The sequence below is a fragment of the Phocoena sinus genome, chromosome 2, assembly GCF_008692025.1.
Source record: "Phocoena sinus isolate mPhoSin1 chromosome 2, mPhoSin1.pri, whole genome shotgun sequence".
NCBI lineage: Eukaryota > Metazoa > Chordata > Mammalia > Artiodactyla > Phocoenidae > Phocoena > Phocoena sinus.
In genome coordinates, this window is record NC_045764.1 from 99218681 (window position 1) to 99245627 (window position 26947).

A 26947-nucleotide genomic window follows, 5' to 3' on the forward strand; every position below is an offset into this window, starting at 1 on the left:
GAGAGAGAGAGAGAGAGAGAGAGAGAGAGGAGCTCCTAGAACCTGAGGACATAAAATAGGGCAGGACATCATAGGGAATGGGAACTTAGAACTAGAAAGTCATCAGGAGCTGAGGGCATTCTCTATCCCTTCTGTGGCCTTTCTCCATGAACCTGGCCTATGTTTCACACAGCTCCTCCCAAAGGAAGGACCCTCAACAGACAGGTGTGTTTCATGCATGACTCTCAAGACTAATGGGATGAGGAGGATAGATCTGACATGAGGACTTGGACATTTAAGGGCCAGCAACCAATCAGACATTTTTTTCCCTCTCTAGTTTGAAGAGGCACAGACAGGGCTGTTAGTTGTTTGTGGTTTTCAGAACTGACACAGAGCAGGTGGTGGCCAAGATGGGCTGAGAAAACTAAAACCTGCAGAGAGGAGTGAGAAAACGGAGCCGTTACAGCTCAGGAAACAAACACGACTGCTTAAACACACCTGTTGTGTTTAGGGATCGTGGGTAGGGATGTGTGTGTGCGTAAGGCAGTTTCTTTATCGTGGTGGGGTTTGGGTGGAATAACACCCCACAGAGGAAGGAATAAAAGAGTTCAGTGAAAGGAGATTCTGGTGGAGAAGAGAATTCTGCTTAGATCAGGCTGTCAGGAAAAACCTTTTTGAAAAGGTAACATTAAATCTGAGACCTGACGAGTGGAAAAAGCAGGCAGTGAAAATAGCACCTGCAAAGACCCGGATGTAGGAGAGTCTATCATGTTCAAAGACGTGAGAGGACCCCAAGTGGATGGACAATGATGGGGGGCTGAGGGGGAGTAGAGTACGTGATTCTGGAGAGGTGGTCAGAACAGCCATTATACAGGGCCTTTAGACAGTGATGAAAGTTTAGATTCTAAGTATAACAGAGTGATGCTAAAGGGTTTAAAGCATGGAAATATAAAACATATATTTAAAAAACTCATTCTAGGTACAATGTGGAAACTGGATTGGAGAAGCAAGAGTGGAGGCAAGTACATCACCGGGAGGCTCTTCCACTGATGTAGGTGGGAGACCCTGGGGCTCGGACCTGGGGGAAGCTGTGAAGATGGAGTGCAGTGTGGACATGGTCCAGATGGGCCTCATAAGCAGCAAAGACAGGGTGTGCTGGTGGTCTGGAGAGGGCCAGGCAAGAAGAGGGCAGGACCACGGAGGCTGCCCAGGCTGCCAGCTTGAGTGGACCATGTGTTTTCAAGGAAATGAAAATTTCAAGGTAATTCAAATGCAGCTTCAGTCCAACATTGGAGAGGAAGGTTTTGCTCTCTCAAACCTCAAAAATGGGGTTTGCTCTGGGTCTTGGAAAGTGTTTTCTGGGAGAAAGAGAGGGAGACTGAACGAGCAGAAGTGGTTTGGCGGACAGGGAGGCGGTGGGCAGAGCTGACTAGAGCAGGGAGTGTGTGTTGGGATACAGCAGTCAGGAGGATTGGGACCCTGGAGGGTGAGGGCCAGAGCATGCGTTTAGGAGACACAGGTGGGCTGTGTTCTTGCCTAGAAAACACAAATGGTGATAGAACTGCCCTTTGAAGTTGCTGTGAGGATTAAATGGGATAAAGTTGATACTAGGCTCAGGCCTTGACACATAGTGGAACATTAATTAATGCTCAATAATCGTTGTTATTAATATAATACTTATATATATTTTTATATAGCATATATAATTTATACATTAAACACACGTGTGTGTGTTTATTGTGGAAGAATCGAAAGACGAATGTAGGAATTCGGATGATATGAAAGAGTGTGTGTTTAGTGATGACATTTCCTGAGAAGTGGTTCATTCAATGATATTTGAAGAAGGTGAATTCTGGCATCTGGGTCCAGAATGGTTTAGTGAGCAGAGATCCTTACTGAACGACCCACTAGTGCAAGAGCAACTAGAGAATGTAGGGAGCACATACTCCAAAGGCTGAGACTGTGGAACTAGATCCTCCTTCATCTGTCAAAGGAGTTACTGACCTAGATAGCTTCAAGAAGTCAGGAAAAGTATGGCTTCATGATATAGGGTTTAAAGCGTTTGATTAATAATCACCATGGCCTTACATTACATGGATTGTTAAGAAAATCTAAATTGGCTTCCTGAATTCTCAGTGTAGGAAGCACTTTTTATACCACTTTGAGCCTCCTCTCAAGTTGAAGGAATTTATTTTAAAACTGTTTAAATCCTACAGCAAGGGGTGGCCGCATTCTCTTTTATACCCATTACCCTGAAGCGTCAATTCCATTGTGTTATAATAACTGGTTTGATTTTAATACATAAAAGGAAGCTCCATCACTGAAATATGGCATGAGGATTCCAGTTTTTAAAAAGAAAACTGTAGGTTGGTAGGGATAAGGGATTCAGCAGGAAGAATTTGATGAGTGTTTATTCCAAATATAAATCTTAATCGGGAGGACATAAAATATAAAATATGTATTCAAACTCTAAGAGAATGAAGTATGATACAAGGAATCAAAAATCTACTACAGGGGGCTTCCCTGGTGGCACCGTGGTTGGGAGTCCGCCTGCTGATGCAGGGGACGCGGGTTCATGTCCCGGTCCGGGAGGATCCCACATGCCGCGGAGCGGCTGGGCCCGTGAGCCATGGCCGATGGGCATGCGCGTCCGGAGCCTGTGCTCCGCAACGGGAGAGGCCACAGCAGTGAGAGGCCCGCGTACCAAAAAAAAAAAAAAAAAAATCTACTACAGGGACTTCCCTGATGGTCCATAGTTAACAATCCACCTTCCAATGCAGGATTCGACGCGGATTCGATCCCTGGTCAGGGAACTAAAGTCCCACATGCCACGGGGCAACTAAGCCTGCGCACTGCAACTACTGAGCCTGTGAGCTCTAGAGCCCACGCGCCACAACTAGAGAGAAGCCCGCATGCTGCAACGAAGTGTCCACACACTGCAAGGAAAGATCTCACGTGCCGCAAGGAAAGATCTGGCATGCCACAATGAACATCCCCGAGGGCCGCAACTTAGACCCAACACAGCGAAAGAAAGAAAGAAAGAAAGAAAGAAAGAAAGAAAGAAAGAAAGAAAGAAAGATTTTTTAAAAAATCTATAATGTTCACATGTTGAATTGAAGCCTCCATCAGCCTGGGTCCCCACAGGATTAGAATGAGCGGTGCCCCCTGCAGACAGAAAGCATGAGTGAGAAATAAACTTAAAGTAAACCACTGAGATTGTGTTTGGTACAACTGCATAACTTAAGCCTGTTCTGACTGTTATCACCAGCTTTTCACTCACCTCCCCAGGATTCCACTTTGCTCTGGGGCTCTGAGGTGATTTCATGCCAGCTGAATAATACATTTCAAATAATAAATGTAAGCCAGGACTTTTGTTATTTCAGTAGGGACGTTTGTTCAGGGTGTTCAAAATGCCACCCTGTCAGAAATGGAAGTTTAGTATTGGGTAATTTTATTCCATTTTTGGAGGGGAGGGCATGGAATTTTGTTTTTCTTTGGCGTGTGAATGAAATAGAAAATCTATCTGAAGTTACTCTAGATACATCTTGTTGGTTCAACATGTGAGTAGGATGCTAAGAAGGTAAAAATGAAGGGTTTCATCCAGGTTACTTTGTTTTAGTCTATGTTTAATGTTTGCACCTGAACTGGCCTCATCATGGAATTATATTACCTAACTTTTTAAAGCTTCAAGATATAATTCACATATACAATTCACTCATTTAGAGAATACAATTCAACTGTTTTTTAGTAGATTCATAGATAAGTGCCATCATCGCACAGTCAATTTTAGAACATTTTCATCACTTTAAAAAGAACCCTCGGTCCTAAAAAAGAAAAGGGAAAGAAAAGAAAAGGAAAGATAAGAAAAAGCCTCAGACCCTTTAGCTCTTACTCCTTTGTTCCCCCCACCCCATGGAAGGAGTTGGTGGGATGATCTGGTTGCATATACTATCTCTCCAGAGAAGAGTAAAATTGGGATTTTTGTCTTAGTAAAGTCCTCTATTGCAAGAAACATAAAGAGAACTATCAGGGCCTTTGCTCGTGTGATTCCTTCTGCACCAGCCTCTTACCTCCTCGCGTCTGAGAACCTTGGAAGCCTTCTTGAGATACTCATCCCAGTTGGACTCCTACCTCACTTCCACTCTTGGTTTGTTTCTTTCATATCCTATATTATATTACCTTTTGTTTCAACTTAACTTGATTGATGTGTAATTTGAATACAATAAAATGTGCCCATTTTAAGCATGCAATTCGATGAGTTTTGACAAATGCATAAACCCAGTAACCACCACCCCAATCAAAATATAGCACATTCCACCATCACCCTCCAAATTCCCTCCTGCTTCTCCAGATTTAACCCTCTCCACCTCAACTCCGGACAACACTTTTTGTCATTATGGATTAGTTTTCTCTATCCTCAAACTTTATAATAATCATAAGTTAAATTGTTCGCTTATCTCTTTCTTCTCTGTTTCTACTAGACTTTTTTTTTTTTAAACCTTGATTTTCTAGCACAGAGAGTCTAGCACCGGGCCAGACAGTGTCAGAAGGGATAAATCCCAAATCATTCTATTTATCAGTTTTAAGTTAAAAAATTGAAGCATCTAAATATTTGATTGTAAGAGTGAGGATTTTATTACGAGGGTTAATAAACAGGAGGAGGCTTTTATTCATCTTTTTTGCTTTCTTGCCTTCCCTGCCCCCATCTTTTTCATCACAACAATGTCAAAGGTAGCCTTGAATGGGAGAGAAAGCTGTGTTAGGAGTCACCTTCCTTTGCCTTTGGGCAGAATGTGTTACCATTTTGAATGAACAGGTAGGAAGAGTCTCATTCTTTTGTTTTGTGGCTTTCAACTTTGAGCTTTCAGCTTCCTTGATGAAGACATTTTTAAGGGCATCTTGTAAATCTATGCCCTTGATAACAAGATATGAGATCAACTCAAACCTTATCTCTACTTCTGAAAAATACCTGAGACTTGTGTTCTACCAATGATATCATAGCAGTTCTGTTAATTTTTGACAAGCTATTTCTCTCACTCTAATGTAATCAAACTTCACATCACATACCTGCAAACTGGCCTTTCTCATCCACGCACAGGAGAGGAAGGGGTCGTGTTCAGCATCTCTTCCTTATAGATGCAGGAGCTGAGGTACAGAGACCCTTCTTACGGCTGCTTTTCCCTGCTTCCTTCATGTGCACTCATTTCCTCTTTGGCAGTGTGTGCATCCTTCAGCCCAAGTTCTAAATCTCTTTCTCTCTCACTATCTAGGACACATGAGAATTAACCTACTCATGTAGATTACAGGGCCCCAGCCCTCATTAACCTTAATATTGAAAGAAATACAGCTTTTGCGGCAGGAGAAGCAGAAATGCCCTTCCTCTCGGCACAAATAGCGACACTGGCATGAGCTGAGTAGACGGGCTTTTTAGGAGGTCGTTCATCCAATATTAACATCTGCTTCCAGTCAGTGACAATTTCACATGGATTATATTCCTGGATTTGTGGGCCCCTTCATACAGTATTGTAAAATTGCACCCCTGAGGTTATTTTAGAGTAGATCAAGGTACTGTCTAGTCTGTATTTTCTTCATGTCCTTTGACTTAATGACTCCATCCTGAAATTCTCATCTTCCTGCCCAGTGGGTACTCAACTACTACTTGTTGAAGGACTGAACAGCTGACATTTCTTTCTTAAACGCTGTAGTCAACGAACACTTGACCTCCTCTTTTCCAGACATCAGGTGCTCCATCTGTTCCCTGCTTGCCGGGCCTGACTTTTGCTTTAATGGGATTTAAGTACTGAGCAAATCTCAGCCATGTCCTCATTCCTCCTCTTTGGAAGATGTTGCTTTTGTCGATGACACTGAGTTTGGGGAGGACAGTCACCATTCGGGGATGGAGAAGGGGGAAGAGAGGACAGGATATAAATTCATAACCAGGGCAAGTTAGAGGAATGCTGAGGACAGACTTGAACCTCAGAGAAGGTAAAACCAGGAACAGGTGGGAAGAAAACCTGCTCAGAGCAGCCCAGGCCATGACCTCTAGCTGGCTGTACAATACCTAGAATCAAACCTGTGTAAGAGAAGTTGGGCAATGGGCCCAGGTGCAAAGAAGTGGCAGCTTATGAAACTCCCTCATTTTGCTAAGCTTGATGACACCCCTTTGCCAGATGAGGGTCAGGCTTTTCCAAGAAAGGCTAGGCAAATTTTCATTTATTGTCTTCCATCAGTCCCAAAGTAGTCACTACTCTTCTCTTGATTCAGGACAACAGGAAAATATTTAATTGCCCACGAGATGATCTGACACCATTTAGAACTGTGTTTTTCAAGCTGTGGATGATGACCCATTAATTGAGTTTTGAATCAGTTGAGTAGGTTTCAACTAGTATTAAAACAAAAGCAAAAACAAAAACAAAATACCCAAGCAGGACAGAGAATAGAAAATATCAAAGTATACTGTATGTAGTGAGTGTAAATAATGTTTTGTGGAGATCTGTTTAGTCTCTACATATATGCACTAGGTTGCAACATGAAATGTTTTTTGTGGATCATGGTGAAAAAAAGTTTACCACCCATTTACAATGATCAATTTTCAGATATTATTAAACTTTTTATGAGGAAACGTTTCAAATATACATAAAATAGCAACAGTAGTGAGATAGACCCTGTGTATCCTCATCTAGTTTCCAAATTGTCTTTTGTATGTAGTACAATCCTATTTATTTCCTTCACTAATTTATTTTTATTTCTTTTCTCCATCCCCACCAAATGCAGGGATCACATTTCAGGTCAATTGGGAGTCTTCCTGAGAGGCTACAGGAAACTACTGGGAAAAACAAGTTTGGAAGAAAAACTTAGGCAAATCTCACAGATGCTGCTTGCACTCCAGGCTCTATGCCTTTCTGCAAGAGTCAGTCATTTCACCAGGTTTAGTTCAAAGTTCCCCTTTTACCCCATGCCCCTTACAGAATAGAGAAGAGTAGAGCTGAGTGGGATGTGAGAATACTCAGTCCAGCTTTTTGTTTTACAGATGAAGAAACTGAACTCTCTAGGAGTGGGAACTGGGTTACCCAAGAGAGCCTCTCATCTAATACCTCTCTCACATCCCCCATCTGATTTCAGGAGCCATTTATATTTTGGATGCAATGAAAAGTTTTTTTTTATACTCAGCCTTACTCCCCTTCTCTGTTTTTCCTACAGTCTCTTGAAATGGGTGTCTGTTTTTCTAATCCATGAGTTTGCATTTTTATACATTTACCAACTATCCATATAGCTACTAAATATCCATGTAGAAAATATAGGTTGTTGCTTCCTGTGTTTAATATTTATACAAATGGAGTTATAGTCTACTTACTATGCAGCATCTTGCTTTTTTCATTCAATATTTAGTTTTGGAGATCTATCCTTGTTGATATATATAGATCAATTTCATTCATTTTTCACTTCTAGGTATTATGCCATCAAATGAATAAATCACATTTTGATACTTCTATCATTGAATTTTGTGTTTTTCATTTTCATGCTTTTTCTTTTGTTTCCTTTCCTTCCTTTACTGACCGTTATGGACCGAATGTTTGTATCCTCCCAGAATTCATATGTTGAAGCCCTAAACCTCACTGTGATGGAGGTTGGGCCTTTGTGAGTAATTAGGGCTAGATGGGCTCATGAGGGTGGGACTCTTGGGATGGGATTAGTGCCCTTACCAGAAGAGACACCAGAGAGCTTGCTTTCTCTCTTTCTTCTCCATCTGAGGACATAGCAAGAAGGTGGACATCTGCAATTCCTGCAATGCAGGAAAAGATCCCTCACTAGCAATCAGCTGGCATTTTGATCTTGGACTTCCAAAAACTGTGAGAAAATACATTTCTGTTGTTTAAGCCACCTAGTCTATGGTACTTTGTTGTGGCAGTTTGAGCAGACTAAGACATTGACCTCTATTGAATTGATGTTTTCGCTAGTAGTTTTCTTCTCTACTAGCCTGGAAGTTTTACATTCCATTTCTACTCTTTTCTTATTTGCTCTAAAGTTTTTAATACACATTTAACTAAGCACAATCTAAAATTAATTTATATGTTCCTCCTGTTATAGTTGCCTTGTTTTTGTCCCTATTCTGCCTACATTAAGTATCTACAGCAGATACTTCTATAAACGAGACTGTCTTTCTTTTTTCATACTTTTTCCTCACATCCCACTCTGGGTTTAATTTCTTTCTTGATTGATAGTTCTTCATAATTCTTTCAGTGAAGATCTGTGCATAGGAAACGCTTTCATTCTTTGTCTCAAAAAATATTTTCCTCTCCATCATTAATATAGTTGGGTATATAGGCATAGAAAAATAACTGCAAGGCAGTGATTATATCTGAATGGGAAAACCACTGGTAGTTTTCTTTAGTTACTTGCATGTTCTAATTTTTCTATGCTGGATATTATTTGTGCAATTTCCCAAAAGTTAAAAAATTCACACCAAAATGCAGTAAGAGACAAATTACTTTGATCACCGGCTCATCAAATCAGTGCCAAATCTTCATGTATTCTGATCCTGTTTCTGTAAGATTTTCTTCAGGAGAACCATTGAAGGTGATGCTGTTGCCATGGCACCATACAAGTAATCCCCTTAGATATTAAAATGGAGGAGTCTCGTCGTTCTAGGCTCAGGTTTCAGCTGTTCTGGGCAGCTTTTATTTGCACACCTTCAATGCAAATATGCTTTTAATCCTGCTTTCTACTTGACATTAGAAATTCTTCTTTATGGTGATGGAATGCAATGTCTGTCTTCATGCAAGACTTGAAGCTGGAGTGTGAAAGAATCATAGCCTGCACCCACTGTACCTGGGAAGTGTGGCTACATCCCTTCTCTGTTTTCAAAGCTGATTTTTTTTTTAATGCAAATGATGCTTCAGTTGGCCTTGACAGCAGCATCTGTGCATGAGATGGAAATCCAGAGCATAATCCAAGTCCCCTCCAAAGTCACCAAATTTCAAAGGACAGCAGTGAAAATTAGGAGAGAGAGAGAAAGAGAGAGAGAGAGAGAGAGAGAGAGAGAGAGAGAGAGAGAGAGAGAGCTCACAGGCAGTGACACTGAGCTAACATTTTTCTGGGAGCTGGTTAGCTGGAGAAATCTGAATTCTTTTCACGCAGAACTTCAGTTACTCAATTAGTCCACGCTGCTATTTTATTTTTAGCAGATTATGTTTGGATTCTTGTTTTCTCTCGGGTTTAGGTTTAAAAAAAAATGGTTTTTTCCTGGCTCCTATCACACTGCATCCTGCAGATTAAATAGGCTCCAAATTAGCTTCTCCTCCTATTTGTAGTCAGTAGATTTATGTAATGAGAAAAAAAAAACCACTAGACATAAAAACCCATTTAGCAGCATGCATGTGCAAACTGGCCATGAGGGATTCAACAGAATGCAGATATCTTATCTGGTATTCAGTATATGTACAGTTTTCGGGTTCCCTTAATGGAGAATACCGGTGAATGCTTCAGCATGAAAAATAAAATTGTGGGACCTCCACATAACAGATGGAGGTCTACATGCATGTACTCTCATTTACTCTCATTCCCTTCAGAAGTCTCACTAATCAGACAGTAAAAGGATTTTAAGAAGGCATAATCTATAAAGGCAAAGAGAATAGAAAACTGGAAAGCAGACAGATAAGAGATAATTATTAAGCTCAGCTGTAGAAAAAGCTAAGCAGCAACTATTTTACTCAGTGGAAACCCACCTCTGCCGCCCAATGAAGATTTAGGAACTGGGCATGAAGAGGAGGTAAGAATGTAGCTAAAATCAGGATGATTGTTTAAAAATATATTTAAGAAGAAACGAAAATTCTATATTTCCTTTCCCATCCCAAGTAACTGCTTTTCCTTCACCCTGGCAGAAAACTGGATGTTTAGTCTCTGGAGGGGGGCCTCTGGATTGGGGGAACAGTGGCCATAGTTGATGCTGGGGAGACAATATTGTCAACAGAGTGGTTAAGTGACCTCTGCCCACTGACTGTTAAAACCCCCAGCCCACCACTCCTGGCTTTTATCCCCACCAGGCAGGAGGCTGGTAGATTCTTGTCTGCAGAACTGACCTGCCCAAGAGAAAGATTAAAAACAAACAAACAACAAAAAACAAAACCATCAGGGATTTCCTAGCTAACTGGTCTAATGAGATACTCGATACCAGGATTTCGCAACCAAAACCACTGACACTTTGGGCAGGGTAACTTTTTGTTGTGGGGTTGTCCTGTGCGATGTAGGATGTTTAGCAGCATCCCTGCCCTCTACGCACTAGATGCCAGCAGCACTGCTCTACACTGAAGCCCACGGTCAGCAGGCCCCGCTCATGCACTTGGAGTTTTCAATCAGTTTCTTAGCGCTTCATTCACTTGCCAGTGTGAGCTGACAACCAAAAGTCAGAAGACACCTGAAGCGGAAAGCCTCTAATGTGAAATATGGAGATGAAAATAATGGAAGTGTGGAGAGGATGGTGCATTGGGGAACTGCACAGTGATCTGGGCCAATGAGTTAGAGCCAACCAGTGGGAAAGTTGACGTATGGGCACTCTCAGCAGAGAACAGCACCTGTAAAAGTATGGAAATGTGCAAGAGGATGGTGCGTTGGGGAACTGCACAGAGATCTGGTTGACTGGAGTGTAGGCAGTGTGTGGGAAGAGGACAGACCATTAAACTAGAGAGGTAAGTTCAGGCCAGATCTAAGGAACTCTCCTCACGGGTTTGTTTATGGTCAGGCCACTCAAGACAGCTGTTCTCTTGCTCTGTGGACATCCCCTGCTTGACCAGTCCCTGCTTCACCTGCACCCTACTCATGTGAACGTGCTTGCCCCCAGCCCCAGCTAGTGATCATTCTAATCCTTAGGCCAGAACAGCTCCACCTGCTAGTTTATTTAAGGGAAACATCTGCCCTCGGGATGGTTGTTCAGCTGAGTGGCTGCGCTAGATGTGTCCCCGCTGCTGGTTTCCCTGGTAACTGATGAGCCAACCTGAGGTCAATTCCCCCTATAAACGGTAGCCTTCTTCTCCGCGAGGAGCGGAGATTGTTGTCATGTCCTGCCTGCCCTTTGCCATCCATGGTGGGGTGTCGCTCCAGGACTCTTGTTTTTGTTTTTGTTTGCGGTACGCGGGCCTCTCACTGTTGTGGCCTCTCCCGTTGCGGAGCACAGGCTCCGGACGCGCAGGCCCAGCGGCCATGGCTCACGGGCCCAGCCGCTCCGCGGCATGTGGGATCTTCCCGGACCGGGGCACGAACCTGTGTCCCCTGCATCTGCAGGCGGACTCTCAACCACTGCGCCACCAGGGAAGCCCCCAACTCCAGGACTCTTTTGTTTCAGACTTGTAAGATGCCGTCTCTGAATCAGCACTGATATCTCCATCACTGTCTCCAGGCTCTTTCTTCAGACTTGAGGCTGGACAATTACAGTAAGTCCCCTACATACAAACCTTCAAGTTGCGAGCTTTCAAAGTTGTGAACGTGTGTTCCATCAACGTCAGGCGTGAGTGAAATTGCAGCTTGCCCTCTGTCTCCTATTGCTGACGATCCTTCAGCTCTACCATCTCCCACCTCCTCTCCCTCCTCCAGTCAGTAACTCTTCTTGCCGGTTCACTCAATGCCAGCCCCTGTGTGCCAGCTGTTGTACTGCACTTCTGTACTTTTCAAGGTACTGCACCGTAAGGTTAAAAATGTTTTCTTTATTTTTTTGTGTTTGTTTTTTATGTATTATTTGTGTGAAAAGTATTATAAACCTATATACTATATAGCCGATTGTGTTAGTTGGGTATCTAGGCTAATTTTGTTGGACTTTCGAACAAATTGGACTTACAAACGTGCCCTCAGAACAGAACTCGTTCATATGTAGGGGACTTACTGTACAAGGCTTGTAGGCCTGCGGGGTGCAGCCCAACAGCTTCCTAAAGAGTCTGACCTACCCAGAAGGCCATAGGAAGCAATGAAGAACTGTAAGTAGGTTGGGCTATTATTGTAATAATATTCCTGGGAAACACACTTTGAGTGAAAGGTAAACCTATCGTGTATGATCTGTCCATTGATCAAAAAAGCTATGCGGACTCTCACCCCATCTTATCAACATACACACTTGACGGTGTGAACCACAACCTATTTCAAAGTAGCTCCTCTTGTACACCCCTTGGAAGGTCCCATGTGTGCATTACAGAGTGCCGCCAGTACACAGAACATTTCAGGAACTCACTTCTTGTTATTTGCTCTGGGGCTGGCAAATATGTGTATGAATATTTTTGGTGATGGTGAACCCACTCTTCGAAGGGTAATCTGATTTTGTAAATAGCCAAAAGCCATTGGATATCAAGGGACCACACAAGGAAACGTTCCAACTTGAATGCTGGAGAAGCAAAAGGACCATGAATCCCAGCTCACAGTTGCCAAGAAACTATATGATGCAGGTGCAAATCATTTTGCCTCCCTCTTTTAAATTCAGACTCATTAAAATATGTATTTTCAGACGTCACTAATGAAAATAAATTGGGTAATCAAGGTGGCTCATACAACTTGTAGTAAAAGTTCAGGTGTGAGTTTTCAAGTAATGAGGATTTTCTTACGTGCTAACAAGGGGCTCTGCAGAGCCTCAGAACTAGTTAGAGTTATGGCACCAAATTTGGAGTAAATTTATATTCTCCTAGGGAGACAATTTTCATTCGTGTTCTTTGCAGGATTCATTTTATCAACAGTAGTTTTGATCTCCTTCATCCTATTTGATACTTGCACCATCTTTAAACACTGCTCCTTAAAATGAACGGCCAAAAATCTCAGGAAATTCTTAAATATTAACGTCTCGACATGCTTTTCCTCCTTCCAAGAACCCCGCCCTCCGCCTGCACTTTGCTCTGGCTCTTAGTGAACTGTAGAACTCAGGCAAAACCTGAATTTCTAATGCAAAAAAAAAGGGAGCCCTGGCCTCCCTGGTTGGGGGACCCACTCTTACCTTTTCTTTAAAATTGTTAAGTGCCAAGGGGTAACCCACTACAATTTGTTTCCTGTGCCCAGAGATGAGCATGTTTGAAAGGGGCACCACAATTTGCAAGATTCAGTGAATCGTGGAGGTATTATGTTGACCATTACAGTCAGGGCCCAATTATTTCCTACATAATTAAAGATGATGATGAGCTTGGGATGGTTCCTGAGGAGCCCTCTAGTTCATTTCCCTGAAAGCAGACAGGGTTAGATACTAGAGGCATTTCCTTGGTGTGGCCACCCAGTCTCCAAGGGAAGAAAGGCAAGTGCATGTGGGTGTTACTGAGTGTAGCCCATCAGCAGTGTTGGTGTTGTCACTGGTTTCCCTGCATCCACTGTTGCCCAGCCCCTCCAAACTGTTCTCTCCATAATGCAAGTAGATTGAGCTTTCAAAAACAAGCCTGATCATGTCACTCCCCTCTTACAAGCCGTCAAAAGCTGCACATTATTTTTGGAGAAAATGCCAACCCCTCTACCCTGGCCTTTAAGGTTCTGCTTGATCAGATCCTTGCCTGCCTCTCCAGCCTCCCCGCCTTGCTCTGTGAACCACCCACGTTAGCCCTTGCAGTTCTCTGAATGTGCTACTTTCTCCTGCCCCAGGGTCTGTTCACTCCTGTCCCCCCAGCTCAGAAGGTCCTCTTTCACCCCTTTTATTTGGTTTAGGACTCTTTCTTTAGGTCTCAGCTAGAGAATGCCTTTTACCCCTGACCCTTCCCCACAAAGTAGGCCTGCCACCCCTTGCCCCATTCTATACTCAGGGCTGCAGATCTATCTCAGAGCTATCTACTGGTAGCACTTAGCCCAGTTTTAAACTTATACATTAGTATTTGAGATTATTTGATTAATTAGTATATCTCTCCTAATAGACTTTCAATTCCATGAGGTCAAGGACCATGTGGTTCTGCTTACTCTTGTATCCCCTTGGCACAGAGAAGGAGGTGAATAAATCTCCATTGAACAAAAAAATGAGAGGGCCAAGAATCTATCTGCAAAGATGAAATTTAACCGGTTGGTGGAATTTGATTGTAGCAATGCATATATATGCACACAGTAGATACACATGCATCTCTGTCAAGTTTTAAAATATATGCTCTAGGAAGGTAAAGGGGTAGGAGAGTACATGACTAGTTAAAGGTGTGAGTAGCATGTTAATTAATCCCTTCATCCATCTTTCATTCATTTTTGTTCATTCAGATGTCAAAAGAATTGTTTTATTTGAACAGTTGGTACTATAATTTCCCTTAGGAAGTGAATTGTCTTGATTGCAGCAACACAAAAGACTGTGGTAAGTATTCAGGTTAAGAAGTGGGTTCCCCCACTCCCACGGGCAACCTTTCTCTCCTCCACCAAGAAATGGCAGAAAGATATAGTCTAGGCATGTGGCTTTCTGACCATCTGAGCTGCTGCAGAAACAAAGCCTAGACAGACTAAGAAAAAGGTGATTAACTTAGCTCTTAGGTGATCCTTCTTGTATACCATCTGTCACAACTTGGTTATTGATAGGAACTATATGATGGACATTTAAAAATGGAGACCACTAACAAGTGGTTTACGCTTTTCACTGAAGTATCTATATTATAGCTACCAGGCAGCAAAGTTGAAAGTTTATTGAAAGCAACAACATATTTGATTTATACTCTTACCTTAGTGGAAGATTATCCCATCTCTGCATGAAATAGAAAGAATAACTTGATTATTGACATCCTGACAGAAACGGTGATGCTGGAGAGAATACATGGACTCTTCTTGTGCTCTGAATAAAAGATGTAATTGGATGCAATCATTTCATTAATACACACATGGCCCTGTAATAGGAGTACAGGGGACCAGATGGCCAGGAGTGGACTGAGATGAAATGAAATGGGTGTTTGCAGTTTACCAACTAACTACTTAGCCTGTATGGATTATACTAAGTCCTTACAGACCACAGGAACACATTTTTAGTATGAAATTCTGGCTTTGTGTCCAGAAGCACCATTCCTAACCCAAGGAGAAAGCCTATTTTACGGAAGTCCTAGAGGGCTGTTGTGTATAAGTAGTTGATGGTGGGGATAACGCACTAGTGCTCCAACTTGCATATTGGAATCACCTGGAGAGTTCTGTTTTTTTTCTTTAAAAATACCAGTGCATGGGGCTCATCTCCAGAAATGCTGATTTAAATTATCTGGGGTACAGCCTAGGCACTGGGATTTTTCAAATTTCCCCAGGTGGTTCTAAGGTGCCGTAAAATTTAAGAACCCCAGCATTAATGCAATTCCTGTATTTCCACAAGGAGGCCCACTTTACAGACCGATAAAACAAGCAAGCACTTGTGTGGTGTGATTTGGGAGGGCTCAGAACATCCCTGGCCCTCAAACGGCTATTCTCTCCTTCTGTGTAGCGTCTGGAAAACTACCTAGAAAAATTCATTTCTTTGAATGAAGGCTTTGCAACTTAAATGAGGATAATTCCTCTGAGAAGGATAATACATTAAGTGGTTATCAGTTATTAACACCCTGGTGTGCCTGTTTATCGGATTACTTTCCTTTATTGAGTGAGGGGCGGGGAGTGAGTGAAGCATGATGGTGGGAAGCTCAAAGGTCAATAGGATGTGGATTCAAGGTGAATTCCAGGGGTGGGAGATATGACCAAAGGCAGTCCACAGTCAAGGTGGAAGGATAAGTTTGTATCAAAAAGATACATTTTTGTGTGGGGTTCTGAAGGTCAGAGAACACTGTGAACCAAATCCAATGGGCAAGTTGGTGGGTTGCTCTTGGCAAACCCTCAGCTGACTATTAAAATACGGCAGCAAGGGAGCTGCACGTGTGAGTGACAAGTGAGTGGAAGCCCCTTTCCAATCGCATCCAGCTCCAGAATCAGGAGGCTCTCTGGACCAGACTTGGATGTTGGTGTCCAAGAGGGATCAGAAGGCGTGTAGATTGACGAGAACTGGAAAATCACAAAAGCCTCTGGGTTGATAATGCCTGAGTTGGCCGAGTCCTGACAAAAACAGGAATTGGCTAGATTTCAGGAGGTGAAGATACCAGGCAACCAGGAGCGTCCATGTATGAGTATGAGAGAAAGGAAGAACCCTGAAAATCAGCTCCACGTCTTAGAGAATGTTCCTTTGGGGACAAATATCAATTCGACATAATTAACTTGGCTGTAGATGTGAAGCAACAGGATGAATTCAGCTTTTAGCAGCACACTCTTATGTGGAAAAAGTGCAGGAAGGGTGCCTTTGGGAACTGACATATATTCTCCCAGCTTAACAGTTCTGTCAAGGGTAGGTCCTACCCATGTGCATTTCCCCTGCAATTTCTTCATCTCTTCCCTACAGACTGGAAACACACTCAGTAGGAAGCCCAGCTACATCCTGCATGGCTGGCACTCTGGCTGGACCATGACAATGAGAGTGTGAAGAGGCGGGTGCTCAGACCCCAGGCAGGCTCTTCTGCACTGTAGCTGAATGACTTTTGAATAGTGTTGATTTAAGTCTCTTCCTTCAGGTTGAATTAGCCCCTCCTGGGAATCTCCTGATGTGAATGGGAATCACGACTTGACATAAACATGAAAGATTATGTGTCAGGAGTGCTGATTTGATTCTTAATGAGTGTTAATTTATTTGCTGTGGTTTCACACATCTGCTTTGGCCACAATGTCATATTACGTTAATCCCTGAGATATTACTACACATACCTATATTCTCTATACACAAGGTGGGGAATGGGGAATTTGTTCATGTGATTTTTTTAAAGGGATACATACCCTTTTATTCAAAGGACTAGCAGGCAGATTAGTTAGATTGACCCACTATTTGGATATACAATCTCTTGAGGCTAAAACGTAATTTGGCATTTGTGTCCATGACATTGCAGAATGGTTTCGAAGGGAACAGGCTCAGGGCAGTCCTAGGCAACACATCAAGCCACCATATTTAGGGGTACTTATGATTGGTGGATTGGACAGCTCTACTCCTGTATGGAATTATTACTCTCTAAATTTTGTCTGGACAGTAAAACCCAAAAAGTGTTTCCCTAAACATTTACGTCAGGGATTAAACAGAGGGAAGGAAACACACACACAAAAAGAGAAAACTCACTCTGCAGCAAATAGGAGTCGATTTCATCTAGCGCTTATGTTCTTTCAAGTCTCACAAGACAGGTTGGGTTTGCCCCGCCAGAAGAAAATTTGATGGTTTCATTAGGAAACAGATGTACGTAGGCCACTGGGGGAGATAAAGCTCAGTTAATCCTAGCGTTTTGTGAATGAAATGTGGAGGACTTTAACACAGAGACCAATCCCAAACCAAATGCAGTCCCTCTCGAGCCACACGAATCCTGGAGGCTACAGATGCTGGCGCTTCCCGGAGCCTGTATATCCAGGGCTGTGATCAGCTTTCTGAAGCTGCCTCCTTGATGCTGTAGCCCAAAGCCTGCACACTGAGCAGCATTTTCTGGGTTAGTTCAGCAGGTACTGGGACCACAGTGAGTGACAGCAGCACAAAGTGAGACCAGGGGCTAGTGGTCAGCAAGAAGGCTTCCTAGTGAGCAGTCCAGCTGCCCCAAGTGTGTAGGGACTTTCACTTAACAAAGGGAACGCCTTTCTTTTCTTGGTTGGAATGTAACTTATGGTCTTGGGGGAGGCAGGACCCACCTCTGCTCAAGGACCGTGCAGCCTTCCCAGGTTGAGGGGAATAGAGAGCCAGAATAGCTACCCTGTTCCTCCAACAAACTTAAGTTTCCACAGTGCTAAAGATACTATGGAAAGCACCATGAGGTACAAGGCATGTCCTCTGCTCCCCAAGAATTTATGGTCCAGGAGAGGAGAGGTCAGTGGATTCACTAACATTCTTACACCTTAACAAAGTTCCTAGGGAGTTTCATTTACCAAGTATTTAAAGCTACTAAGCTAACAGGTTCACCTGGGAATCTGTGGTTGAAAGGAGAATGAAGTTGGATGAAGGTGATCAAAAGGGACAAACCTCCAGTTATAAGATAAATAAGTACTAGGGATGTATGTACCTGATAAATATAACGATAACATGAGAAATATAATTAACACAGCTGTATGTTATATAAGAAAGTTGTTACGAGAGCAAATCCTAAGAGTTCTCATCGCCAGGAATAAATTTTTTCTATTTCCTTTATTTTGTATCTATATGAGTTGATGGATGTTCACTAAACTTGTGACAATTATTTCATGATGTATGTGAGTCAAATCATGCTGTACACCTTAAATTTATACAGTGCTGTATGTCAATTGTATCTTTAAAAAAACTAGAAGGAACAGACAAAAGAAAATTCTAAGCATATATAAGGATAAAAGCAAATCCAGATATATTCATGTGGAAAATTGGATTATTCTTAGTAACTCTCCATTCCCTCCCTGTATTAGAATATTTAACTATGCCTTTTGCTATGTGCCTTTACAGTTTTTTTTCCACTAGACGTGGAGAATATTTCGCTGATCTGTCAATGGAAATTTCTGCTTGGTAAGACTTGGCTTCACAAAGCCAACGATCCAGGTATTATTTCCCTTTAGATGCTTGCAGGTGGCTACGTCCTCATGATCCAAACCACCTTAATTCCTTCTTCCTTCCTTAAAGGTCACATTTTCCATCTTTTAAAATTATTTAGTCCTCTTCTCTAGGACCCTTAAACAGCACTTTCTTCATAGCTTTTTCCTTACCTACTTGTCTGACTTGAGATACCTAATCTTTGGGTCAATTTTAACATCTATGAATCAAGAGGATAGGATTTCCTGATTTCTAGGATTCCTTCCTGACCTAATACTCATGGAAATAAACGTTCACAACTTTTTATTGTTATCAGAGCCACTGGTGAGAACTTAATAAAAATGCAGGTACCTAAACCTCACTTCTATAGATTTTAATTTAGCAGGTTTGGGGAGGGGGCGGACCCCAGCATATGTATTTGTAATGAGTATCCCTACATGGGCTAATGTACACCAAAGTTTATTCTATGAGTTCTTTTACTTTTGTCCATCCAAAACTATTACTTTAAGAGAGTTGAATGAGTTTTAAATAAGAGTTAATGGAAAGAACTTCCCAACTGAGTTAAATGGGATCTTCAATCAGAGGGGAATTGAGAGAGTCAGAATCTAGTTGGTTGAGACAACGTGCTGAGGAAACAGAGATGCCTGGCTCTACATAGAACATTTTCATATTATTGCTGCACGACCAGGACAATTTATTAATTAAAAGTGATTGGGGGGGCTTCCCTGGTGGCGCAGTGGTTGAGAGTCCGCCTGCCGATGCAGGGGACCCGGGTTCATGCCCCGGTCCGGGAAGATCCCACATGCCGCGGAGCGGTTGGGCCCGTGAGCCATGGCTGCTGAGCCTGCGCGTCCGGAGCCTGTGCTCCTCAGTGGGAGAGGCCACAACAGTGAGAGGCCCGCGTAACGCATAAAAAAAAAAAAAAAAAAAAAGTGATTGGGCTCAAAAAAAGGAAACACATAAAAGAATGAAATTTTGCCATTTGCAGCAACATGGCTGGACTTGGAGGGCTTTATGCTAGCTGAAATTTCAGACAAAGACGAATGCTGTATGATATCACTTATGTGTGAAATCTTAAAAAAATACAACAAACTAGTGAATGTAACAAAAGAAGCAGACTCACAGGTACAGAGAACAAACTGGTGGTTACCAGTGAGGAGAGGGAAGGGGGGAGGGGCAGTGTGGGGTAAAGGATTAAGAGGTACAAACTATTAGGTATAAAATAAACTATAAGGATATATTGTACAACATGGGGAATATAACCAATATTTTATAATAATTATAAAGGGAGTATAACATTTACAAATCGTGAATCATTATATCGTACACCTGTAACTCATATAATATTGTACATTAACTATACTTCAAAAAAATTTTAAAGATAAAAAAAGGAAACAACATAGTAATGTAAAACACAATTTATGAATGATTTTTTTGTTTTTCAGTACACGGGCCTCTCACTGTCATGGCCTCTCCCGTTGCAGAGCACAGGCTCCGGACGCGCAGGCTCAGTGGCCACGGCTCACGGGCCCAGTCGCTCCGCGGCACGTGAGATCTTCCCGGACCAGGGCACGAACCCGTGTCCCCTGCATCGGCAGGCGGACTCTCAACCACTGCGCCACCAGGAAAGACCTGAATGATTTTTAAAAATAAAAACAGTGCACTGTTTTCAAGGTGTAGTGGTGAGAATAAGGTTTTTATCTAAAAGCAGCCTACCAGGGAATTCCCTGGAAGTTCAGTTGTTAGGACTTGGTGCCTTCACTGCCTGGGCCTAGGTTTAATCCCTGGCAAAGGAACTAAGATGCCGCAAGCCACGAGGAGCAGCCAAAATAAATAAATAAATGAATAAATAAAAAATAATTAAAGAAAAAAAGGCTACCAAATCTAATAGAAGAGTCTTTTTCAAATATAGATTCTGTATATAGGTGTTTTTTTGTGTTACACACATGTATACACATGTGCTCATATGTTGAATCTATATGTCATGTTAATGTATATTTTAAAATAATAAACTAATTAATGGTCAACAATTTAGTCATAGCCTAGTGCTTCAAAACTGCACTGTGGGGATTTCCCTGGTGACACAGTAGTTAAGAATCTGCCTGCCAATGCAGGGGACACGGGTTCAAGCCCTGGTCTGGGAAGATCTCACATGCCGCAGAACAGCTAACCTGTGCACCACAACTACTGAGCCTGCACTCTAGAGCCCGTGAGCACAACTACTGAGCCCAGGTGCCACAACTACTGAAGCCCGCGCGCCTAGAGTCGGTGCTCCGCAACAAGAGAAGCCATTGCACTAAGCCCGCGCACTGCAACAAAGAGTAGCCCCTGCTCGCCACAGCTAGAGAAAGCCCACGCACAGCAGCGAAGACCCAAAAAATAAATTAAGTAAATACATTTAAAAAAACTGCACTGTGAGAACATTTAAGATGTCTTTCCTGCAATCTGTGTCCTTCGGTCACTATCTTTAAGCGTTTGGGAAAGCCACATATATAAAACGTAATGATTTTGAATTGTGCAGCCTATTTTGGGACATTTAATATGTGAAACAGATTTCCCTTGGGACTTTCTCATTCATTCACTTCTTGTCTGAGATCCTTTGCCCCAAACAGTCTGCTGGAGAAGGAGGGAATACAGGGAGCCAGAGCCTGAGGGAGCAGGAGGGAAGTCTGAGAAAAAACACCAAGTCTGAGTTGGGAGATCACCATTCCATCTGGAGGTGGATTCGACAATAGGATATCCAACCATTCCCATCTTTGCACCTCCTCTCTACCCAGCAGGAAATAAGGAGCACCTGCCATAACCCTAAAGTTCCATTTACACCCTATGCCTTTCTCCATTGTCAGTGGACTCTTTTACCCCTTTGCAGTGAAAAGTGGCTTCCTTGGCGTACAGGTGTCAGGTCTACGCGAGATCTCACCGATCCCTCTCTCACCGAAGCTTGGGTTGTGCTTTTACACATCATTTTATGCAGAGGTGCACTGTGAGTGAACTCAAGCCTATGCTCTGTACCCTTCTTCCCAGTCGCTGGGCCACCAGCTACCCAAGCAACTCCTATGGTCTCAAACTGAAGGCTCATCACGGTGTGCCTTATGCAATACATATATATATGTGCTATGATCCCTGTGGATAATTAAGGCTGCATTACCTGCCTAGAGCAAGTCAGCAACTTTTTCACAGCTGTATTTTTTAAAGGGTGACAACCACTTATTCATTGTGCTTTTGGAACAGATACATGAAACACTCAACTGCTATGTCTTCTAATACTGACTCCCTGAGCTAATTAGCAGCCTGGTGTGATTGTTTTAATTTTCTAGTGACCAGTTAAGCAGTTGCTCTAGATAGAACTGACAGCAAAACGTAAATTTAAAAACACAAAGCAGGATCTGCTGATTGAGCGAGAAGAAAGCCGAGGTCGGAAAACGAAAGTGAGGGCGGGGTGAGACTGTGAGTGGCTATTCTTGCTAGTTGAATACTGGGCCTCCTTAGATTCAGATTAGATCACAGTTTACCCAAGAAGTACCCCCTCCTCCAAACAAACAAACAAATAAGAGATGGATGGATCGATAGATAGATAATAGATAGATAGACATTTAAGAATAGCAGAGCGTCTGGATTTGCGATGCGGAAGCGAGTCCTTCAACCATGGTCACCCACTCGCTCAAACTAGGCACCTCTTTGGTAGAGTCTTGTGCTCAGACCCCCATCCTCAGAGGCAGCTTCACACCTACATTTAAGCTTCAGCCTAAATGGACTCTAATCAAGCTTTCCTCACCCCTGCGTCGGATCCACGAAGGCACCGACCGCAGACTTACTCTTAGCCAAGCAGTCCTCTCCAAGGGAGACTGAAAAGCGTCCTACTGTTGCCCCCGCTCTCCTTCCCCCATCCAGCGTCTGCATTCGGTGAGGGAATTTCGGTTGTATCACCAAAGACAAAAAGCAAAAGGTGAGGGATGTGCGGAGAGACCCTAAACTACCTACTCACGCCCCTCCCCACTCACCCGCGAGTCTGCTCCAGGCTGCCCCTCCTGCCGGGGACTGGCGGTCAGGTGAGGTTACCTGGGCACCCGGAGAAGCCCCGAGGGGCGCTGCGATCCTTCCTCTCGAAGTCGCCCCACTCCCTGCCGGGGCCCCAGGACTCTGGCCCCCTCTCTCCCTGCGCGCATCCCCTGCCCCTCGGGCTCCGGCGCGCAGCTACAGCCGCCCGCAGCGCTCGACTCCCCTCCGCCGACCTGGCGTGACGCAGGCGGAGACTACTTAAGGCCGGATTAGAGGCGGCGGCCGCGGATTCCCGAGCCCTACAGCCGGCTCCGCGCGCTCCGCCCCGGCTTCGGAGGCGGCAGCGCGGGAGCGGCCGGTGCCCGCTGAAGTGCCAGGCGCGGGGGCTGGGGCCTGGACCCTTTTTTGGCTCCCAACCCCCGGCGGTGAGTGGGGCCCAAAGACCTCGCTCGGGTGGGCGGGAGCTCGAGGACCTGCACGCGGCCACCCCCGCTCCGCCCCGCCCCTCGCCCGGGCATCCGCCGGCTCCAGACCTGACCCCCGGACGGCGCTGGCGGTTCGTGGCCGACCTCCGGACCGCGCCAGCTGCCCATCAGTTGGGCGTGCTTGGGTTTCCTTCCCCATTTCCCTCTTTTAAGTACAATAAAAGGGAGAGGGGAATCGTGGATTTTTAAAAAATTTTGTTTGATTCTTTAATTGGGGGGCAATTCGCTCCCAGTCGGGAGGTGAGGCCCGGGGAGTGGCCAGGAGCGGGGACGTGCCCGGTACTGCCCAGTCTTTGTCTGCTGCCTCCGGATGCACAGCGATGGGGGAATGGACCATCTTGGAGAGGCTGCTGGAAGCCGCGGTGCAGCAGCACTCCACTATGATCGGGAGGTAAGGGCGCCGAGCCGGTCATCAGCCGGCCCCGTCGGGCGGCCCCCGGGAGTCCTTTCTAAAGTCTAGACCGAGTCCCGACAGCCCTCAGACCATCCTCTGACCCCTTGCCATCATCCTTGGCCCATGCGCCTGTGTTCCGGGCATTGAGGGATTGCCTGATGCCCAGTGATGCCCTCCTCCTCCGGCAGCTCCTCGTCCCTTCCCTTTGAGGCACCACCAGGGGATTCACTCTTCTCCCATTAGCAAAGGAGTTATTGGCTCCGTCGTGGTCCCCCCACTCTCTGGAGTCGGAGCCAATCTTCATCCGGTTCCCTAAATAGAATCTACAAAGAAGGCAGGATTGTATTTGGACAGAGAAGGGCAAATGGGGAGACAGATTTGCTCTTCAGAGCAGATGTATCTTTTCCCAACAAACATTTATTAAGCTAAACTGATTTGCCTGTTAAAACTTACAGTGCCAGAAACCGACACACCCAATTGACACTTTATGTGTCTCTATATGTGTATATATGTATATTCACATACATAAATACTATATATATTCATGTATATATGTGTATATATAGTCATAGCTATCTGTTTATGTAAAGCTTAAGTTCCATATTCATACTGAGGCTAAACTAAATATCCTCTTGGAGTAGTTATATACATATTCTGTGTGTAGACTTTGTATTCTCTGTGTTCAGCTATCCCATGTACATTTGCCGTATCCAGAGTGAAGGTGTGTTTTGTGCCTCTCTACATTCCATGTAATCGATCTGTTGCAAATACACCAAGTCCAGTGTAGGGAGGTACACATGCTTGAGATCCCTGTAGTATGAAGTGTTCCCAGTCTACCAACATCCTGCAGCAAGGGAAGAGACAAAACGGTTTGCTGGATTCCCAGTTCAGTACCACGAAGGATGGATAGCTCCCCAATCAAGGACGGAGCTGGGAAGGGAGGCGTAGGGGTTTCCTAAGTCAGTGACTCAGCCCATGAGAACCTCTCTCCCTCCTTTGTCCACTGCTCAGGATCCTGTTGACTGTGGTGGTGATCTTCCGCATCCTTATTGTGGCCATTGTCGGGGAGACGGTGTACGATGATGAGCAGACCATGTTTGTGTGCAACACCCTGCAGCCCGGCTGTAACCAGGCCTGCTATGACCGCGCCTTCCCCATCTCCCACATACGTTACTGGGTCTTCCAGATCATAATGGTGTGTACCCCCAGTCTCTGCTTCATCACTTACTCTGTGCACCAGTCTGCCAAGCAGCGAGAACGCCGCTACTCTACTGTCTTCCTAGCCCTGGACAGAGATCCCCCTGAGTCCATGGGGAGCGCTGGAGGACCTGGGGGTGGGAGCAGTGGTGTTGGCAAACGAGAAGACAAGAAGTTGCAAAGTGCCATTGTCAATGGGGTGCTGCAGAACACAGAGAACACAAGCAAGGAGACGGAGCCAGATTGTCTAGAGGTTAAGGAGCTGACTCCACACCCATCGGGGTTGCGCACTGCAGCACGGTCCAAGCTCCGAAGGCAGGAAGGCATCTCCCGCTTCTACATTATCCAAGTGGTGTTCCGAAATGCCCTGGAGATTGGGTTTCTGGTGGGCCAATACTTTCTGTATGGCTTCAGCGTCCCAGGGTTGTATGAGTGTGACCGCTACCCCTGCATCAAGGAGGTGGAATGTTATGTGTCCCGGCCTACTGAGAAGACTGTCTTTCTAGTGTTCATGTTTGCTGTGAGTGGCATCTGTGTTGTGCTGAACCTGGCTGAACTCAACCACCTGGGCTGGCGCAAGATCAAGCTGGCCGTGCGAGGGGCCCAGGCCAAGAGGAAGTCAGTCTATGAGATCCGCAACAAGGACCTGCCACGGGTCAGTGTTCCCAATTTTGGCAGGACTCAGTCCAGCGACTCTGCCTATGTGTGAAAGGGCAGGTTTTGGAAAGGCCTGGGGGATGACAAGTAGCCCCAAGCGCAGACGACTATGGAGAGTGGCTCTATCTGCCCTCATTTATGTGGCTGTCATCGCTGAGATGTAGAATAAGGCTGGTTAAGAGAAGATCTTGCCTCAATGGGAGAGGAGAGAAAGTAGAATGATTACGTCACACCACTGGTTCCAGAGACAGTTGGATAGAGTGCTGAGAGGATGAGTTGGACTTCTTTGAGTCCTTTTGTTTTGTGGTCCAGTTTGATCCTGATCACAGTGGACTTGCACGGCTACCAAGCAGGACTTAGCTCTGCTAAGCTCTGTATTCTGGTGAATGGCGTGAGTCAAATATTTTATTGGTACACAATTTGTGACCTATCTCAACACATCCTTCCATCCTGGGCTGCAGGACAAACATCCTTGAGGCATCCTTCATGTACCTCTCCCATCAGCATGCCCCTCTCCCTCCGCCCAGGATAGCATGCCAGCTTTTTTTCTCAATCTGGCCTTACAGTAGACCTAATATGGTTTATCTGCAAAGCTAGAGGGAATTCCATGGGGTGCTTTTTGGAGAATGGCCATGGCAGAGGTTCGCATTATAGCCCCGTCTCACTGGCCCTTAGTCATTATGAAAACCTTAGGAATGTCTCAGTATTTCCAGTTTTCTAACTCGAACTGCACTGGTGCTGTTTATTAGGGGCAGGGTGTTGGGTGGGAGGGAGGGAATTGAAATATGCAACTATAATAGTCCTGTGGGATGGTTGTTGCCCTGTTAGGCATGTGGTTATGAGCTTTGGGATATTTCTGCCTTCCAGATTGTGGACTTTGGACAGCATTAAAAATGTATTTGCTGTTGTTGTTGTTAATATCAAGGGTGTCTACCCGAGCCACAGAATTTCTAACTGGTGTATTTCACTCATTTTCTTGTATAGTTTTGCTGTGCAACACAGCTGCACTTCATTTTGCCATGGTTTGAATTTACCTGTGTGCTCACACCAGAGACCTTAATCAGCCCATGTCAATCCTGATTTATTATTTTATCAGCTATTTTTGAAACACACACAATCACTGGCTTAAGAAACCTGGAACTAAACACTATTGGCTAACACGTGTTTACGGATGCTTATTTGAGATATATACCAAAGGTTCAAAAACCTGTTGCTTTGGACTGTGAATATGTTTCCTTCTCTTTGCTCATATTTATTTAAGTGCCATCCTGTACCTTTCACATCCACTGCGTATTTAGTTAAAGCATTGGCCGAGAATAATATTTGGCTCATGTGCTTTTATGAAGCCCTCTGTTTCCTTTGCATTATCATTATGGTTTTTGGTTTAGATATGGACGTGGTGTAACACACAACCGAGGATCTGTTTAAAATAAAGTTCTTGCCTTTTTTTTTTTTAATGGGAAGAGTCTGCAATTTTCTATTTTGATTGGGATTCTATTTATTTAAATATATGTTCAAACTGTTTTGTTACTTTGGGGGCAGGAAGTGAAGGACGGTTGAAAAGTATTTGAGGGATGACTGATAAAGTCCAGCCACTAACAGATGAGAAGAGGCTCGTGCATTTTGTGAATGTATAGAAGTGTGTGAGGAGGTATTCAAATAGTAGTATTTACTAACTCCTTTCCATTCTAGTCCAAGATTTCTCTGCTTGTCTAAGGATATTTCTTGTAATAAAATGTCAATGCT

General features: G+C 44.1%; 1 protein-coding gene across 1 annotated transcript; it reads left to right on the plus strand.

Moving 5' to 3' along the window:
- The first annotated feature begins 22752 nt into the window (after positions 1-22752).
- On the plus strand, positions 22753-26651 carry GJD2 (gap junction protein delta 2). The gene is made up of 2 exons (XM_032623835.1): positions 22753-23344; positions 24359-26651. Exons 1-2 carry the CDS (start codon positions 23274-23276, stop codon positions 25251-25253), a joined length of 966 nt encoding a protein of 321 aa, XP_032479726.1. The 5' UTR covers positions 22753-23273; the 3' UTR covers positions 25254-26651.
- Positions 26652-26947: the final 296 nt, after the last annotated feature.

What these genes read in the sequence shown, in the direction of transcription:
- GJD2 (XM_032623835.1), top strand. Translation starts at nt 23,274, where the DNA reads ATGGGGGAATGGACCATCTTGGAGAGGCTGCTGGAAGCCGCGGTGCAG. An exon ending in CACTCCACTATGATCGGGAG is followed by an intron (nt 23,345 to 24,358) that starts GTAAGGGCGCCG and finishes TCCACTGCTCAG; the next exon opens with GATCCTGTTGACTGTGGTGG.